The sequence below is a fragment of the Macrotis lagotis genome, chromosome 1 (assembly GCF_037893015.1).
Source record: "Macrotis lagotis isolate mMagLag1 chromosome 1, bilby.v1.9.chrom.fasta, whole genome shotgun sequence".
Taxonomy (NCBI): Eukaryota; Metazoa; Chordata; class Mammalia; order Peramelemorphia; family Peramelidae; genus Macrotis; species Macrotis lagotis.
Window position 1 is genome coordinate 331,586,568 of NC_133658.1, and position 19,544 is coordinate 331,606,111.

At 35.5% G+C, this 19,544-nt stretch overlaps 1 protein-coding gene across 8 annotated transcripts in view; it reads left to right on the top strand.

Moving 5' to 3' along the window:
• The window catches only part of GGTA1 (glycoprotein alpha-galactosyltransferase 1 (inactive)), a 108,784-nt gene that overhangs the window by 70,738 nt on the left and 18,502 nt on the right, over positions 1 to 19,544 (top strand). For 7 of the 8 annotated variants that reach the window (XM_074211679.1, XM_074211672.1, XM_074211676.1 and 4 more), the window contains 3 exons: positions 74 to 145; positions 1,085 to 1,138; positions 3,343 to 3,480. In XM_074211679.1, coding sequence (XP_074067780.1) covers positions 74 to 145; positions 1,085 to 1,138; positions 3,343 to 3,480 — 264 coding nt within the window. The remainder of the gene's footprint in view (positions 1 to 73; positions 146 to 1,084; positions 1,139 to 3,342; positions 3,481 to 19,544) is intronic. The other variant, XM_074211678.1, reaches the window with a different exon arrangement.

The following is a 19,544-nucleotide window of genomic DNA, read 5'->3' on the forward strand; positions in this document are numbered from 1 at the left end:
TAGATCTTGTCCATAATAGATGCTTGTTGATGCTAAGTGACTTTCCAAGTTAATAATTATTCTCTTCCTACAGATCCAGAAGGAACATTAATAGCAATACCAATTTTCAGAAGAGATGGTGGTTGTCTAACTGGTTTAACAATAGGTGAGGACATCTTTGATAGGGGAGCTCTTTTTTTCCATGAGTTTATGATTCCCAGATCCTACAAAGTTAAATGACCATCAAAATTCCTTTTAATTTCCTGTCAAAACATGTCAGGGAATCTTGTCTTGGTGGAAGGAAATTATGACATCAGCTTTTATCAGCCCACTTTTATTTCATAATGAGTATCATCAGCCCCTTCAGGAATAGCTACACTGGATTCAGTTCACTCCAGTGTATGGAAGTTACAAGGAAACAGGTTTTCTCTCCTTCAGAGTAGGAACTTGCCAACAACTTATAAACTGCCCCTGGAGAATGAGCTCCCTGTCCCTAGATAAGCTCAGGGAGATGGATGTTCTGTATGAAATTCCTTCATTGAATGGAAGTCTGGATTGAAGTGTCTATAGTCAATTTCCAGTTCTTGATTCAATGGGCTTCATTTTGTCAAGGATTATGCAGTTTAGAGAATTTACTGGAGTGGTCAGATAGGAGATCATGATAGCATCTGTCCAGAAACACTTTACCGGTATTGACTGCCTCACATAAAGAGTTCAAAGGCCACCTGATAAAATTGTGACTTTCAAAATCGGGATCACCTGGATTCTAGCGATTGCCTCTGGTTGAATGTCTGGTGAAGCACTTTATATTCTTGGTGGCTCAATCAACTCTAAAAGATGTTAAGCTTCAAAAAGGTTGCTAATTGCCTTGTCATAGGGAATTATCTAACTTGATGTAAGGACATCAATGAGAACTTTTGGTCAAAAGAAGAAAGGTAGTAAAGAAGGGATATAGTGATTTCATGGATGTATTCCAAGCCCTCAAATGGTGCTGATTTTCTTCACTTCTGTGTAGCAAATCTGTGATCTAACAAGTATTTGATCATTTTGAATTATATCCATTGTCTCCAAACTCAATTGTCTTTTTCTCTCTGTTTGCACCCAGGAGCCAGGATGATCCAGTTGAAGAGCCCCAGCTGTCAGAATGGTTTAATCCCAAGTAAGAGGCAAATCTCTGCTCTCTAGAAAGTTAATACTTAAAATGGCTTAGTGAGAGATCAAAAGTATTCTATGGCTAGTTGTCACTAACCTGAAGAAGATTCCAGATTGAGGAAAAGAGAAAAATTCTTTGTTTTTAAGCGTAAGGAATGGGTTAGAAGCACAAACCCTGGAGATTTTGAATAGTGTTTGCAAGATATATAACAATTCCTAAATTGAATGGGCAGTCATGGAATGTCAAAACTGGATGGAAATAGTCTAACTCAATTAGCTTAAAAGTAATTATTTGTTATAGGTATATATATATATGTATACATAGATTATTAGTCTTGTAATGACATTTTATAGAAATCTTCAAGGGGAGTCTAGAAAAAAAAGATTAGTTAAAAGGCCCTGTAGAGTTTATTCTTTTTTTTAAAGAAAGATTTTATTTATTTTGAGTGTTACAATTTTTCCCCAATCTTGCTTCCCTCCTCCCACTCCCCACAGAAGCCAATCTGTTAGTCTTTACATTGTTTCCATGGTATACACTGATCTAAGTTAAATGTGATGAGAGAGGAAATCATATCCTCAAGGAAGAAAAATAAAGTATAAGAGATAGCGAAATTACATAATAAGGTAGCATTTTTCCCCTAAATTAAAGGTAATATGCTTTGATCTTTGTTCAAACTCCACAATTCTTTCTCGGAATACAGATGGCATTCTCCATTGCAGATAGCCCCAAATTATCCCTGATTGTTGCACTGATGGAATGAGCAAGTCCATCAAGGTTGCTCATCATCCCCATGTCGCTGCTAGGGTGTAGAATGTTTTTCTGGTTCTGCTCATCTCACTCAGCATCAGTTCATGCAAATCTTTCTAGGCTTCTCTGAATTCCCATCCCTCCTGGTTTCTAATAGAACAATAATGTTCCATGACATACATATACTACAGTTTGTAAGTCATTCCCCAATTGAAGAACATTTACTTAATTTCCAATTCTTTGCCACTACAAACAGGGCCACTATGAATATTTTTGTACAAATGATGTTTTTACCCTTTTCCCATGATTTGTAGAGGTTATTCTTGTTCAATTCAATTAAGAGTTCAATTAGAACTTTATCTTCTGAATTTTTGTTCAACTCTAGGATTTAGTGTCTCTGTGTGTATCAATAATAATATTAAAACTAGAATTCAAGATCTCCTGAATTCCATTCCAGTGCCCTTTCTATGGTCTTGACCTCAATCATCTTTTTTTTTTTTTAGATTTTTCAAGGCAATGGGGTTAAGTGGCTTGCCCAAGGCCACACAGCTAGGTAATTAATTATTAAGTGTCTAAGGTCAGATTCGAACCCAGGTACTCCTGACTCCAAGGCCTGTGCTGTATCTACTGCACCATCTAGCCACCCCCTGGCCTCAATCATCTTTAAACTAACTTCTATGATTTGTTGAAGTGGTGCAAAGAATAATGGATTAGGGTTCAGATTCCTACCATTTCTACTACCTGTTGACCTTGGACAGGTCACCTTCTGGGTCTCACTTTTCTCTTCTTTAAAATGAATGGTGTGAACTAGAAGTCCTCTATGGTCCATTCCAGCTCTAAATCAAGCCCTACCTCTTATAAACCTGTGATATATTGATAAATTCATGGGAATCTGTGCCTAGGTAAAATGTAGGGATGAATGTCTTTCTTTCCCCATTATATGGCTTTAAGGACATCTGAGGGGGAACCAAAAGCAAAATAAAGTTGATGTTAGCTGATGGCAAGCCCTGCCTGTGTCAAGAGTAAGGTTAAAAGTGAGAGTCCAGAGAGAAAGGAAAAGAGGGACTAATATACAGTGGGTATAATGCCACCAAAAACTTCCTCTTTTGCCTACATATCTTGACCTTTGTACTCTTTCCCCAGTATTTATAAAATTTCTTTGTAGTTGGATCTCAGGATATAGAATTCCAAGTTAAATTTTGTCATCCCTTAGCTGGAAGGAGACTGAGAAGTCTAGTATCCTCATTTTCCAAATTAGGAAACAGATTCAAAGAGTTGGAGTCTTATTCCCAGGATCAATGAATTAATAAGTGTAATCTGGATTTTAGACCCAGATTTCCTGATTTCGTATCCAATATTCTTTCTGCTCCATGGGTCCACCTAAGTACAGTAACTGATTTTGTTAATATTGTCTATTGTTTTAATAAAAGAGTTTGATATATTTACTTTTCTCCCCCAAACAGACAGCGCCCTGATGTTCTGACAGTGACAAATTGGCTTGCTCCAGTCATTTGGGAGGGAACTTATCATAGAAAGATTCTGGAAGACTATTATAGCAAGCAAAAGATCACAGTGGGCTTGACAGTATTTGCTATTGGAAGGTAGGTACCACTGGTGAACCTTCTTCATGTCTATCTTTTCATATGAAAAATTATAATGGGCTCAGAGAAGTGATAAATTCTGGGTTTGAAATGAAATGTACATGTTTCGTACATGTATTTCTTGCAGATTTTCATTTTTGTATTAATTTTCATTTGTAATTTCCATTCATGGCCAACATATCCATCAAGCAAATTGAATAACAAAATGGAAAGATTATTAGATGGGATTTCAAGACTTGGAAGAGCTCTACCACTAATTCTTTAAAATTTGGGTGAATCATTTACCCATCTTTGAGGAGATTAGACTGTATGTTTTAAAAGATTACTTTCAGGTATAATATCTTATAACTTCAAAGATCCTCCTTGTAAGCTCATTGGGGAAAAAGTCTCAAAAAAAAATTGGAACACAAAATCCATCAACAAATTCTTCCTTTGTTTCTCTTCCCAGAAATCTCCTTTTGCTCCCTTGACTTTCCATGGATCCAGGGTAGTACTCATACTTTCTATGTCATCCCTCACCCTTATGACTTTTGATCCTCCTTTTCTGATCCTACATCTCATTGAGAATATTTATTGCTTTGCTTTGTGAGTAGAATCTATCATTGTTAATATGCTACAATTGAATCCTCTTCTTTCTATATCTCTCCCTTGCACTTTTTTGATTGTTTCTATGTATGATTTTCAGTCATACAGCATCACTGGAAGAACACAGTGTGGAAAAGATGCATTTTGATTGCAGGGAAAGAATTTGAGATGGAATAAAACAGTATGCAATTTCTCATGGGCAATTTTGTCTTCCCTTCTTCTCTTGACCAATGCTGTGCCCAATTTATAGTTCATCTTCTGTGACCGTGAGTAAGATATACATACGATGGACTAGCTTCATGGGCTAGCAATTCACTTATCAATTCAATACAACAGGTGTTCTTCAACCATTAGATTTTCTCATATAGAGTATTAGGGCAAACTCTTAAGATTCTACTTTAGGAGTCTCTGCATTGTCCTGGGGCTTGATGCAATCAATTCATTGTTATCCACAAATAGAAGCATCTAGAGAACCTCACCATCTAAAGTTCACTTTTCATTTTGATGATGTATTGAACATCATTCATGACAGTGACAAACAGCTTATATTTCCCTATCTTATGTCTTGCATGATAACATATATCACAGGAGCATTAATATCATATCAGGGTCATCCTTATACTTTGCATATATACCTCTTTACTTTATCTCTTGTATGTTATTAAGAAATCATGGGCATCAAATTTATTTCTGTTTTTGCATATATCAAGAATAATATACAATCCATACATAGGAACAGGAGACATTTTTAAAGGAGAATATCTGAGGCTTCATCTTAACACAATTAGTAGTGAACTAGTAGAGAACAGGAAAAGCATCAGGTTTGAAGTCAGAGGACCTGAATTTGAATTCCAGTTCTGCTACTTCCTAGCAGTGTATCCTTAAACATTTCACTGAAGATCTCTGCTTTCATTTTCTTTATTGTAAATTAATTAAATTGAACTCAGTGATTTCTAGGATCCCTTCTACCTCTGTCTTTTATTGCCAATTATTATCAAATACTTTCTTAAAGTTAGCAAACATAGTAATAATTTCTAACAGTGCCAGTTTAAATATATGACCACTTCATTGGATCTTTATTTGCACTAATCATGACTGGCTGTGTGGTATAATTTGTGTAAACCTGTTTTTTCCCCTTTTCCTCTTCAAATCAAGGATACCTTCCATATATATGTGTAAATTAATCTCCCAAAGATTTTGTAGCAATAAGAAAGTAGGCACATGGGTTTCTGATATTGGAGCAGCTAGGTGGTACAGTGGATTGAGCACTTGCCCTAGAATCAGAATAACCTAAATTCAAATCCAGCCTCATACATATGATACTAGCTGTGTGACCTTGGGCAAGTCACTTAACGTCACTATCTCTCAAAATCCCCCCCCAAATTAATTGCTATTCTTACCACTTCCTTTTTTGTAATGATTTTAAAAATCCTTGCTGTCTTCTCATTTAAGTGACCTCCAAATCATGTTGCCATCAACAATGAACTTTATCTACTTATAATCTGTCTGTTCTCAGTTTTCTTCCAAATCTTTTGCTTTGGTACCATTTCTGCTTTCTTGTTCAGCACATTAGGGACTGTGAAGTTAATAAGAGTTCAAATATTATGGTTCAGACTCAGTCAGTCTCTGGGACTGTATACTCACATTCTTGCATGGTAGAACCTGCCAGAGCCTGTGTTATTTTGGCATAGCTTTTGGAAACTCAGCATCATCTCCACACCACAATAAGGCAGTGAAAAAGAACTTTTTGTGTGATTCTGAGAACAGAATCCAAAAATCTTGGAGAGAATCTATTAGTAATCATTTACTAAGCATTTGCTGAATGCCAGCTACTATGCTAAACACTGGAGATCCAAAGAAAAAAAGTAAAAATGATCCCTTTTCCCTCCAGGAGCTTACAGTCTAATACGGGCAATAACATGCTCATAAATAGTTGAATGCAGAGGTACATACAGAGGAAATGAAAGATAATCTTATAGTGGGAGACAGTAGTATCTGGGTTGTGGGGGAAAGGTTGGGACCAGGAAAGGCCTCCCATAGAAGGTGGGATTAGAAATGCATCTTGGATGAATTCAGAATTTTTAAGAGGTGGAAATGAGGAGGAGAAAGCTTTCCAGGAACAGCCAGTACAAAGGTCCTAGAGATTAGAGGTGAATAAAAGTATTGTTTGAGAGGAATAGCAAATATGCCAGAATGGATAGACCACAGAGTGTGTGAATGTTAAAGGACTTGGTAGGGCCCAGCTTGTGAAAGAGCTTTAAATGCCAAAGAAGTAATTTTTAAAAATAACATTTTATTTTTCCCCATTACATATAAAAATTTTTTAACATTCATTGCTTTTTTAAAGTTTTGAGTGCTATATTTTATCCCTTTTTCCTGCCTCTTTTCTCCCTGAGATAGTAAGCAATCTGATAGAGATAACACATGTGCTATTGCAATTATGTGAAACATTTCCATATAGTAATTTTGTGCAAGAAAACTTGAGGAAGAAAGGAAGAAAGAGAAAAGAAAGTTTTAGTCTGTAATCAGATGACTGATTCTTTCTCTGAAGTCAGATAGCATTTTGCATCATAAATTCTATGGAATTATCTTAGAACATTGTATTGCTGAGAACAGTTAAGTCATTCATAGTTGTTCATCGTGCAGTGTTACTGTTACTGTGTACAATGCTCTCCTTGATCTGCCCACTTCACTCAGCATCAATTCATGTAAGTCCTTCCAGATTTTTCTGAAATTCTTCTGCTTGTTATTTTTATAGTACAATAATTTATTACATTACATTCATATACTATAACTGGTTCAGCCATTACCCAATGAGTACTCCCTCTATTTCCAGTTCATAGTTATCACAAAAAGAGGTGCTATAAATATTATTGTAAAAATAGATTCTTTTTAAAAAATTTCTCTTTGGGATACTAACCTGTAATAATATGGATGGATCAAAGAGTATGTACCATTATATAGCCCTTTGGGTATACCCAAAGATGTAATTTTTAAAGATTTAATTTAATTTTATTTTCAGGTTCAAATTTTCCTCCTTCCACCTACCTCTCTATTTCCTGCCTTGAGGAAGCATAGAAGACAAAACTTATTACAACATAAAGAGTCAAGCAAAAAGAAGTCACATTAAAAAAAATTTTTTTTTACAATAAAACAGAAGCCTCAATATGCCTTTTTTTTTTAATCAGAGAATAGGTAGTATGATTTCATCTGGAACTGCAGTTGATCATCATGTTAAGACTTTCAAAATTGATTATCTTTACTATTGATATTATTTTATAAATTGTTTTCTTAGTTCTATTTAGTTCTTGTGTAGCTTACTTTACTTCACATTGGTTCATATCAAATCTTTCCAGATTTTTATGAAACCATCTCTTCAGTCATTTCCTTGAAGGATAGTAAATTTAGATCTAGGAATAGAGACTGGGAAAGAAAAGTCAGACAGGGGACAATCAAGACAGACTATTCAGACAGGTAGTTTATTATAAAAGTGCTGCTAAATGGTCAAGAAGGATGAGAATTGAGGGAAAAGGTCATTAGATTTAACAATTATGACAGTAGGGATGATGGGGGTGGGGGAAATCTAGTGGATAAGATGGAAACCTAGTGGATAAGTGGAAATTTAGAGGTCATGGAATCATAGTTGTATGGAAAAGAGCAACTCCTCATCAAAGACCAGAATGAGGGAGAATGATGATGTCCATACAACATGAGATGACTAGGAGAAGGAGAAAAGCCTCAGTTTCTTCATCTTTGTTATGAATGTGGTTGGATAAGATGATATCTGAGGTCCCTTCCAGCTCATGGAAAGAAATTCTTATTAAATGGTCTCAGGGTTTTCTTTTGTTTTTTGGTGAAATTTATGTCTATGTCCTCAGCCAAGAGAGTCAGGGAAGGGCATGGCAAGGGAAGCCTTTAAAGAGAAGAGAATCATTTAAGAAAAATCAATAAAAGAATCTCCTTGCTTCAAGTAGGGGCCAGTTGAAATTAGATAACAAAAATTTGTTGTTAACTCAATCATTAGTTTTTGTAACTTCTTCAATCTTTGTTCAGCTACAGAGAAGCAGCTCTCTAGGCAGATGGTAAAAATAATCCAGAGTGGAGCTGTAATTTTGGCTCCATTTTAGGCTGCAGATTAGTCATTTAATTAAACTTTAGTCTCATTTTGCATCAACATGAGTAAGAACTGAGGCAGATGGTAGAAGTTATCCAGGAAGGAGCCATAATTTTTACCCAATCATAGACCACAGATAAGTCACTTAGCCTTATGAAATCTAAGTCTCATTTGCATAACTAGGGTAAACCACATGGTTCTAATAATAGAGATGAAGATATTTTGGAAATTCTGAAGACAAAGCCTTAAAGAAAATACAATTTTTTCCCTGCCTTGGGAAATTTTGCCTGATGTGTCTTATTTTCTGAATAAGCTCTACCAGAAGTTTTTGAATGAGACTATTACTTTTTAAAGATTCTTTGTGAATTTCTGAGGCACAAGGTTGTTCTCACTGAGACAAATTTCTCCATTCTTTTATATATGTATTTCAGAATGTTTTAGTAGAAAGAACCCAGGATTTAGAATCACATTGCTCTAAGCCTCAGTCTCTTCATCTGTGAAATGAAGGTGGTTGTATAAGATGATATCCAAGGTCCCTTTCAACTCTTAAATCCTGTGTTCTTTGAATTGGATGATCATTTAGAAGTGTTCTAGTCTGATATGTATCATTGGTAGATTTTTAAAAAATCACCAATATAGTTCACATGTGGAATATGTAGGAATTTGAATGAACTTTGTAAGAAGGAAGAAAAATTGAAAACCATGTTCTAAAAAGGCTTCAAGGGTATCCTTCCTCAGGTCTATGGCAGCTCCTTACCCTGGCTCATATCCCAGGATTTCAATTCCCATTTTTAGCACAATCTGAAATTTTCACAAGAATAATCCAAGGCAAAATTCTTAGACAAAAATGACAATCCCATGATTCTGTCACTTTCAACCAGCACAGCAACCCAGCTGTCTAATAGAACTGAGCCCAGTAGCAGTTTACTATTACTCAGACCATGGGACAGCAATGAGACTTTACCCTAGATCAGACTACTTTGAATATCACTGAATGCTTGCAGGTCCCTAGCCATAGAATTAAGATTGCATTAACACAAAACTCAGTACACCAAGAAAGGACCAAACTTCCCTTCAGAAATGTTCAACATTTAGCCTTAACATCAAATCTAAAGATAGGAAGTAGGCTGGAAGAAGTAGACAAAAAGAATCTCATCATGAAAAAGCTTTTATAATGATGTTGATTCTTGAGGTACAAACTCAGAGGAAGAGAATTTCTCCACAACCTCAGCAAGCAAATTATCAGAAGTAAAACACAGCTGAGACACAGATTCATCTAGAATTACTGGTCAAGATGAAGTAAGAGGTATTTCTTAAGGAGTTAAATGTTTTATTTAATCAATATAAGAGCACTAAAAGGAAAAAAAATTGGAGAAGAAATGAAAGCTGTGGAAGAGAGAACTGGAAAGGGAATTAACATTTTGGTACAAAGAGTACAAAACTTGTCTAAACAACAAAAGTTTTGTGTAAAATTAAAAGCCAATGATTCCATGAATTATTTAGAAATAGTAAAGTAAAGTTTTAAAAATGGAAGGGAGTAGAAGAAAATGTAAAGTGGTTCATGGCAAAATTTACCTTTTTGGAAAACAGATTAAGAAGAAGGTATTTAGGAAACATTTGACTAACTGAATACTATAAACAAAAAAAAAAGCTTAGACATATTTCAAGAAATTTCAAAAGAAAACTCCCCAATTTTCTTAGAACCAGAGGATGAAGTAGAAATAGAAAAAAATCTACTGGTCATCTGAAAGAAACCTCAAAAGTATAACTTCATAGGAGCATCATTCTGAAAATCCAGAGATTCCAGGCCAAATACAAAATAGTGCAAGCAGCTATAAAGAAAGAATTCAAGTATTGAGGAGCCAAAGGAAGGATTGAATAGCCATCCCTATAAAAAGAGTGGAGAAAAAAAAAATGAATAAATAAATAAATAAAAGAAAGGGGCAGCTAGGTGGCACAGTGGATATAGCACCGACCCTGGAGTCAGGAGTACCTGGGTTCAAATCTGATCTCAGACACTTAATAATAACCTAGCCATATGGCCTTGGGCAAGCCACTTAACCCCATCTGCCCTGCAAAAAAAAAAAATAAATAAACAAACAAATAAATAAATGAATGAATGATTGAATGAATAAATAAATAAAAGGAGTGGAGAGCTTAGGATATGAGTTCAAAAGGCAAAAGGATATAGGCTTACAGGCAAGAATAATTTATTCAGCAAAACTGAGTTTGCTATTAAAAGGTTTATAGGTAGAAGTATGGGGGGGGGGGAAATGAACCTTTAATGAAATAAAGGAGTTTGAAGCAATACTATTTAAAAGACCAGAGCCACATAGAAAACTGGAAATGCAAATCCCAAAATTTAGAGAAATATAAAAAGCTAAGTATAAACAATCATAAGGGGCTAAATAAGGATAAACTGCTTACATTCATATATTAGAAGATGATACATGTGTCACCATTAAATTCCAATGTTATCTGGGGTCATATAGGGAATCTAATTAGATAAGGTCTAGGAGTAGTGCTGTTAGATCTATATGATATTAAGGAAGAGAGAATCTAAGAATATATTGAGGGGAGAAAAGAAAAAAAGATTGAGGAAAATTTTCCCATATGATCCACAATTAGACATCTATACGAAGAAAGAGATGAGGGTTGGGGATTAGCTTGAATTTCAATTTCACCTCAACTGGTCAAAAGTAAGAATACACACAAACAAATACAGTTCGGTACAGAAATATATTTCATTCACCAGAGACAGGAAAATATAGCTCTTTTTAACTCAGAATCTTAAAATTAGAGGCTGGAAGGAATCTTTAGCAAGGCCCAAGTCTAATTTTTTTTTTATTTATGAGGAAACTATGTTCAAGAGAGGAAATTATTTGTCCAGGATCACACAGGTAATAAGTAAGCAGAGTTTGTATTTGTACTTTGATTTTTTTTTCTCAAAATTCAGTATTCTTGTCTCACCTCAATTTTCACTCTTGGCTCTGCTATAAGTGTTTTGGAGGACACTTAGCTCTTTTCATTTAGGAGGAGCAATAAACTTCTGAAACGAAGAACAAAGGACCAAGATTCATTGCCCCCTCCCATCACTCAAATAATCCCCTCTCATTTATTCATAACTCCCCCACTCCCCATACTTGGCATCTCTATCTGCATGCATACACCCATACAAAAAAGACACCATGCTGTTTTTTTTAAATATAAGCTCACTTCACATGGCTAACCAACCAGTATATTTGCCAAGAAAACCCCAAATGGGGTCATGAAGAGTTGGACAGAACAAATGATTCAGCAACAAAAGTGGCCTCTAAGTTTACAAATCATTTCCTTCATAATTCTATGAAGGAAGAAATATGTCTTCATTTTATTGATGAGGAAATAAAAAGTCTAGGAGTTCAGAATAACTTTATAAGGGTTATAGAGTCTGTTAGTGAATGTTCTAGGAGAGACCCATGCTCTTTCCACTACATATTGTTGCCATTGTTTCAATGGAACTCATTGTTTCCTGCCACATTAATTTCCAAAACATTTTTTGAGGGGAATGGGAACTGATTAATAATGTTGGGAGTTCCTTGGAAATACTTCACAACCCTAATTATTGTCCTGAAGTTTTTAATTTGCAAAGGTTAGATCCCATAGTGATTTGGGACACAGCCATATCATTTTCTCTTGGAACTTTAGGTCCCCTAGGACTTAAACAGTAGAGGACAACTGAAATTAGATTTAGAGTCAGAGGTTTTGTATTTGGACCCCAGCTTCATTCACTCATTCAACCAGCATTTAGTATTTACAATATGCCAGGGACTTCTAGGTAGCGGGCATACAAAAAAAAAAAGACAATTCTATAGAGAAATTTTCTTGTATTTACTGAACATAAGTTTTTGACTTTTTCCTTTATGTACCCATCCATATTTTAATTTGAAGTTCACATTGTCCAATTACTGGAAGCAGTCCTAAGGTTTCTATGTGGTCTCTTTTATGAATAGGAGTACATTTAGTCCTGGTTCTTCTGATAGATAAATGGAAGGATTATGGATATGTAACAAGTTAGTAGAAAAGCTCAAGAGTAGACCCTAACATCAGTAATAGAATTTAGAATCATAAAATGACCTTTTATCATTAGATTATAGTATTTAAAGCTTGGTGGAACCTTTAGTCCAATCTTTTTCATTTATAGGATAAGGAAATTGAGGTCAAGGTAAGGCAAGTGAGTTTTGGAGTGTCACATAGGCAGTAAGTAGCAGTCTTCCTGGCATTGAAATTGTATAAATTTACAATTCTACTTTTGAAGGGGATGTGATTTTACAATAAAAATTTTTACTGCCTAATAGACTAATTTACTTTGAAAGCCTCCATGTTTCAGCTTTGTATAGTGGAATGAGCCATTCTTGGGAATCACAAGGCCGTGCTTGGTTTTAATCAAGATTCTGCCACTTGCAGACACCTCTTTTCTTTGGGTCTCAGTTTCCACTTGTAAAAGGAATGGCTTTGTGTAACTACAGATGTTTATTTACCAGCAAGTGATAGAACATACTATCTCTACCTCCTGACAGAAGGGTGATGGACTTGAGTTACAGAATGAGAACTTCCTTCTTGGACATGGGAAATGTCTGATTTTGGGGGTTTGGGTTTGTTTTGCTTTGTTTTGTTTTTGTTTGACTGTGCTGATAGAAGATTTGAGTTTGTGTTTCTTTTTTTAATTTGGGGAGGTAGGATTTGAGGGGGAGAGAGAAGCTAAGCATAATGTTGCCAGAAAAAAAGAGGTCATTGAAGTGTTTTTGTAAGGTGCAGAAAAGTGTAGAAGTTCAGTGATAAACAGACAAGCAGGATACCTTTAATAAATGCAAGTTGCCTAACATGTTGAATTTATTACTGTTCACTGGGATCAAAAATTCTGAAATACTTTATGAAGGGACTGCTTATCAAGGCATCCAGCCAAGGGAAGACCTGAAATAGGTGGCTTGCTTCCCCTAAACCTCTAAAAGTTGCTCATTATATATGTATTCTCATTGCTTTCTGGTTAATACATAGTAAATTTTCCAAATAAGACATATAACATTAATTAAAATCAATTAAAATGTCCTTCCCAGGAAACCAGAAATTAACTGGCACTTTCAAACATAGGTCTTTGGGACCCCTGAGGTTTTCTTGGGTTGGCATAACTCAGGGTCCTATGCTAAGCAATAAATTGTTCGGGTCTCTAAGCAATACATATCTGGTTTCTGTAGGGCTAGACTTAAACAATGCCATAAGGTTTTTCCACCATTCCTCCCCTTTTGGGCTTTAAGCCCAACATTCCTATACTAGAGGAAGTGCAATTACAAAAGCAAATAACTAGATTAAGGTTTAAAATAATTTGAGTCAGTGGAGGCATCTCCTTCACTGTTCATCTTATCAAAAGTTTGCTACAGTTCCTTTAAGGACTGATAGAGACCAGGCTGGTGGCTGTCCACAGAGGATCAAGTTGGTTAAGTATTTTCGGCTTTAAGTCAGAGGATTTAGATTTGCACCAGGAAACAAGTAAATTACACAGTGCAGAGAGATTTACCAGACATTGAAAGAACACATATGGTCACAAGTATAAAAAGTTTTTGTTTTATTTTTTAAAGACCTTCATAATCCCATGCTTCCTTCAATCACATAACATTGAACAAACTCAAACAGATTCTGTAGGTAAGTCAGATTGCAAATTAAATGACATTTAATCAATTTATGTTACCTTGGGTCTTAGCTGCCCCATATAGCTCTCTGATACTTGGAAACATTTTCTCATGGAAATCTTCAAATAGGTCTTATTCCAAGGCATTTGTGGAAGGATGATCTTAAATTTGATTTTCATGTAGTTACACCCAGTTCAAACTTAATGAAGATAACTTTTTAACTTGTCTTTTTGTTATTATTCTTAGTAGCCACATTTGAAAGCCAATTCTATATGTATCTTTATCTTCATTTTTTAGGAAAAAACATTCTAATCTTGCTTTTTCTCAGAGTAGTTTACTAATACAATTCCATTTGTCACATCACATCTTTTTCCTAGTTTTCTTATCATTCCTTTGATGATACATTATCCTTAAGTCATCCAGAAAGATTGAGAAAATTTATGAATCAAGTTTTACACATGAATAGTTAATTATTAGTGACTACAACTTCAGAATAGAAAAACAAAACAGGCTCTCTTTCCCTGTATGTGAAGATATCAGCTGTTGTGTTGGTGCCACTGCCATTCTGGGTGAGTGTGCTTGCATATGTGTGTGTGTGAGTAGGTGAGAGAGGGAGTGATATGAGAAGGAGCAGGGAGGAGGAAGGTATGGAGAAAAGAGCAGTAACTTTTGCTGCCCTAGACAGCTTGGGGGCAAGAACTGCCAGCAGCTCCAGTCCCTTCCCTTTGCTCCCCTTCCTGGGTGGGAGCATCCCCTGTTTCCTACCTTGCCCCATCTCTCACCCCTTCACTGGACATTCCTTGCCTGGGTGTGGGGCCTCTTATTGCAGCATGCCTTCGCCATGAAGCAGTCAGGATCCCTGGGACTTTGACTGCCTCCGCTCCCCCTCAGATTTGGAGCCTGAGCCATGAGGATATACTACAGAACCCTTCCTTCAAAATGTCCAGTAGCCAAGTTCTACCACTTCTTACATCTTGAAATAGTAACTCACGAATTTTACCTGTTTTGAATTAGACTTGAAAAGAAAGTGCTAATACTATTTATGTTGTGAATGTTCTATGTCTATAGTTTATTTGACATGGTTCAAACTGATCAATGCATTTTTTTCAGTGACGGTTTGTAGCTGTGAAATATGCTTGTTGTATGTGATGAATTGTCTTGATGTAACAGCTGACCTGTAGTATTATCAAATTCTTTAACTGTCCTAGAAACATAACAGTGTATGTTAATAACAAAATAATCAAGATTCAGGTAGGAGGTTAATTCATTTTCCACATGATGAATGTTTTTTGGGGGGAGTTTTGGGGTTTGTTTTGGTTTTGGTTTTTGCAAGGCAAATGGGGTTAAATGGCTGCCCAAGGCCACACAGCTAGGTAATTAGTAGATGTCTGAGGCCGGATTTGAACTTAGGTACTCCTGACTCCAGAGCCTGTGCTCTAACCACTGTGCCACCTAGCTGCCCCTGTGATCAATGTTTTTGACCAACAAAATTAGTATTTTTTTCAAAGTCCCTACAGTTACACAGTTTTTTCTAGATTTCAAAATTCCCAAAGATTAATGTCCACTAATGGATTTAATTTTTCTTTATTTAGATCATTGTCTTGAATGGTATGAAAGCTATTTGATAGTAAATAAGTATGTTGTCATTGATATTGGCTAGGGCAGATAGATGTCACAGTGGATAGAGCACTGGCCTTGGAGTCAGAAGGTCTGAAGTTCTAATTCGGCCTCAGACTCTTGATACTTACTTGCTGTATGATCTTGGGCAAGTGACTTAACCCTGGTTGCCTCACATCCAGTGCTATCCCCAGTTTTTCTGAGTCATAATCTGGGTATTGAACCCAGATGACTCTGGAGGAGAAAGGGAGACTGGTAACTTAGAGCAGCATCCCCTCATTCAAATGTAATTCACATGTTTGTCATGGTATCACCTCCCTGATGTCCTGGTCTTCTTTGCAAAACAAAGGGCAAAAACATCAATATCATCATCATCAAATCTGTTTGGCTTAGCAAACAAACTAAAAGATTCTCATAGATTTCTTTTTTCTGTTCTTTGAGCATGTTTTGAGATGAAAAGGCCTGAAGTGATAACTTCCTTTAAAAAGGTGCAGCATCATTCAGATATTTTGTCCTGATTTTCAGAATTGACTTGTAGTGGAATTAAAATTTTATTCATTTGATTTTCTTTCTTATCACCCTTACTTGAGCAAAGGGAGAAACAAATAGAAGAATCTTAGAATTTATGAGAAAAAAAGATCTTGTACCATGAAAAGTACTATATCAAACTATTTTACATGACACAAGTATTCTGAGGGGGAAAAACTGAACATTGCTGTTTTTTATTAAAAATTTTATTTATTTTGAGTTTTACAATTTTCCCCTAATCTTACTTCCCTCCCCCCACAGAAAACAAATTGTCAGTCTTTTTTTTTAATTTTTATTAACGATAATATTTGAGTTTTACAATTTTCCCCAAATCTTGCTTCCCTCCCCCCACCCCACCCCACAGATAGCACTCCGTCAGTCTTTACTTTGTTTCCAGGTTGTACCTTGATCCAAATTGGGTGTGATGAGAGAGAAATCATATCCTTAAAGAGAACAGAATTCTCAGAGGTAACCAGATCAAACAATAAGACATCTGGGTCCCCCCCCCCAATTAAAGGGAATAGTCCTTGTACTTTGTTCAAACTCCATAGCTCCTTATCTGGATACAGATGGTACTCTCCTTTGCAGACAACCTAAAATTGTTCCCAATTGTTGCGCTGATGGAATGAGCAAGTCCTTCAAGGTTGAACATCACTCCCATGTTGCTGTTAGGGTGTACAGTGTTTTTCTGGTTCTGCTCATCTCACTCAGCATCAGTTCATGCAAATCCCTCCAGGTTTCCCTGAAATCCTGTCCTTCCTGGTTTCTAATAGAACGATAGTGTTCCATGACATACATATACCACAGTTTGCTAAATCATTCCCCAACTGAAGGACATTTACTGGATTTCCAATTCTTTGCCACCACAAACATGGCTGCTATAAATATTTTTGTACAAGTAATGTTTTTACCCTTTTTCCTCATCTCTTCAGGGTATAGACCCAGTAGTGGTATTGCTGGGTCAAAGGGTATGCACATTTTTGTTGCCCTTTGGGCATAGTTCCAAATAGCTCTCCAGAAGGGTTGGATGAATTCACAGCTCCACCAACAGTGTAATAGTGTGCCAGATTTCCCACATCCCTTCCAACAATGATCATTATCCTTCCTGGTCATACTGGCCAATCTGAGAGGTGTGAGGTGGTACCTCAGCAAAGCTTTAATTTGCATTTCTCTAATAATTAATGATTTAGAGCATTTTTTCATATGGCTATGGATTGCTTTGATCTCCTCATCTGTAAATTGCCTTTGCATATCCTTTGACCATTTGTCAATTGGGGAATGGCTTTTTGTTTTAAAAATATGACTCAGTTCTCTGTATATTTTAGAAATGAGTCCTTTGTCAGAATCATTGGTTGTAAAGATTGTTTCCCAATTTACTACTTTTCTTTTGATCTTGATTATATTGGTTTTATCTGTGCAAAACCTTTTTAATTTAATGTAATTGAAATCATCTAATTGGTTTTTAGTGATGTTCTCCAACTCTTCCTTAGTCATAAACTGTTCCCCTTTCCATAGATCTGACAGGTAGACTAGTCCTTGATCTTCTAATTTGCTTGTAGTATTGTTTTTTATGTCTATGTCCTGTAACCATTTGGATCTTATCTTGGTAAAGGGTGTGAGGTGTTGGTCTAATCTAAGTTTCTTCCATACTAACTTCCAATTATCCCAGCAGTTTTTATCAAAGAGAGAGTTTTTATTCTGGTGGCCTGACAGAATTTTTATCCCAATAGCTGAACTCTTCGGGTTTATCAAACAGCAGATTACTATAATCATTTCTTGCTATTGCACCTAGTCTATTCCACTGGTCCACCACTATTTCTTAGCCAATACCAAACAGTTTTGATGACTGATGCTTTATAATATAATTTTAGATCAGTAGGGCTAAGCCCCCTTCTTTTGTACTTTTTTTCATTAAATCCCTGGAAATTCTTGACTTTTTATTTCTCCATATGAATTTACTTACAACTTTTTCTAACTCATTAAAGTAATTTTTTGTAATTTTGATTGATATGGCACTAAACAGGTAGTTTAGTTTTGGTAGAATTGTCATTTTTATTATATTAGCTCTACCTATCAATGAGCAGTTGATGTTTGCCCAGTTATTTAAATCTGATTTAATTTGTGTGAAAAGTGTTTTATAATTGTTTTCAAAAAGTTTCTGAATCTGACTTGGAAAATAGACTCCCAGGTATTTTATATTGTCTGAGGTTACTTTGAATGGGATTTCTCTTTCTAGCTCTTCCTGCTGTATCTTGCTAGTCATATATCGAAAAGTTGAGGATTTATGAGGGTTTCTTTTATATCCTGCAACTTTGCTAAAATTTCTAATTGTTTCCAGTAAAAACTGAAAATTGTTAAAAAAAAACCCCCAAGGTTTTATGTAATAAATTTATTTATAAATCTGAAAAAAACCCAGTAAGTTCTTTTATATTGCATCCTATTTTAATAATTCTGTGATGGTTAGTATTACAACAGGATTCATCATGTATAAATAAAAATTTTACTGTTTACCTCTCCTTGTTATAGAATTTTGCTAATGAAAGGAAGAAGGGATATAGCTATATCAATAGCAGGGCTAACCTTTCAAGAGGAGTAACTGGCATGACTTAAACCTTCTTAACTTTGATTCCAGGTTAGCATCATATCTAGTCTTTATTTTGGAACAATCAGTCATAAAGCAAAAATTTCATGTTATTTACTGAGTATCATAGCTAATCTCAGAATGAACCAGGTAGAAAATTTTTCATTTTAAGAAAGATAATACAATAGGGAAACTAAGTCAAGGGAATCCTACCATTTTATTTGCAAGGCTAAATTTTTCAAGTACACATATAACAAGTACACTTCACTACCTTTCATCAGCACTTATCATTTCTTTTAACTGGTAGATATTGACTTCATGAAAAAAAAGCAAGTTTTACATGATAGATATTTTCATTTGTGCAATACTCTTTTTCTGTACAGCTTTCTATATAGAAATATTCTATTTAATTGGTGCTCATTAAATTCAAAATAAAAAATGAAATGAAGAAATTGAACTAGATGGTTTCTTTTATCTATCTATCTCTCTGTCTATCTATCTGTAAAATCTCCATGTAAAAGAAAGAGTCAACCTCTAAAAACAATCCTTTGATCAGAAAGATTTTACCTATAGCAAAACTAAGTACATTTCTCCATGATATCTATTCATTGTTTTCAGTTCTTTCTGCAAAGCAAATCTCAATCCCTCTTCCATGGGACATTGTGTCTCTCCCTCCTGTTCTTGTCTTTTCTTCTCTAAGTTAAAAATTCCAAATTCCTTCATTTGATCCTCATAAAGACTCATTTTGTGACCCTTTAGTCATCCAATAGGAACTCTTAAGATTTTTCAGTATCTTCCCTAAAATATAGTACCCAGACTTGAGAACCACAAACTGATATGATGTACCCTTCCAGATGTGACTAAAAAATTCTCCCACCTTTGGTCATTTTATTTAAAAACGTATATGATTGCAGTCTATGTGTATTCTGTTCTGATGCTGCTGATTTCTTCTGTATCACCTTGAATACCATCT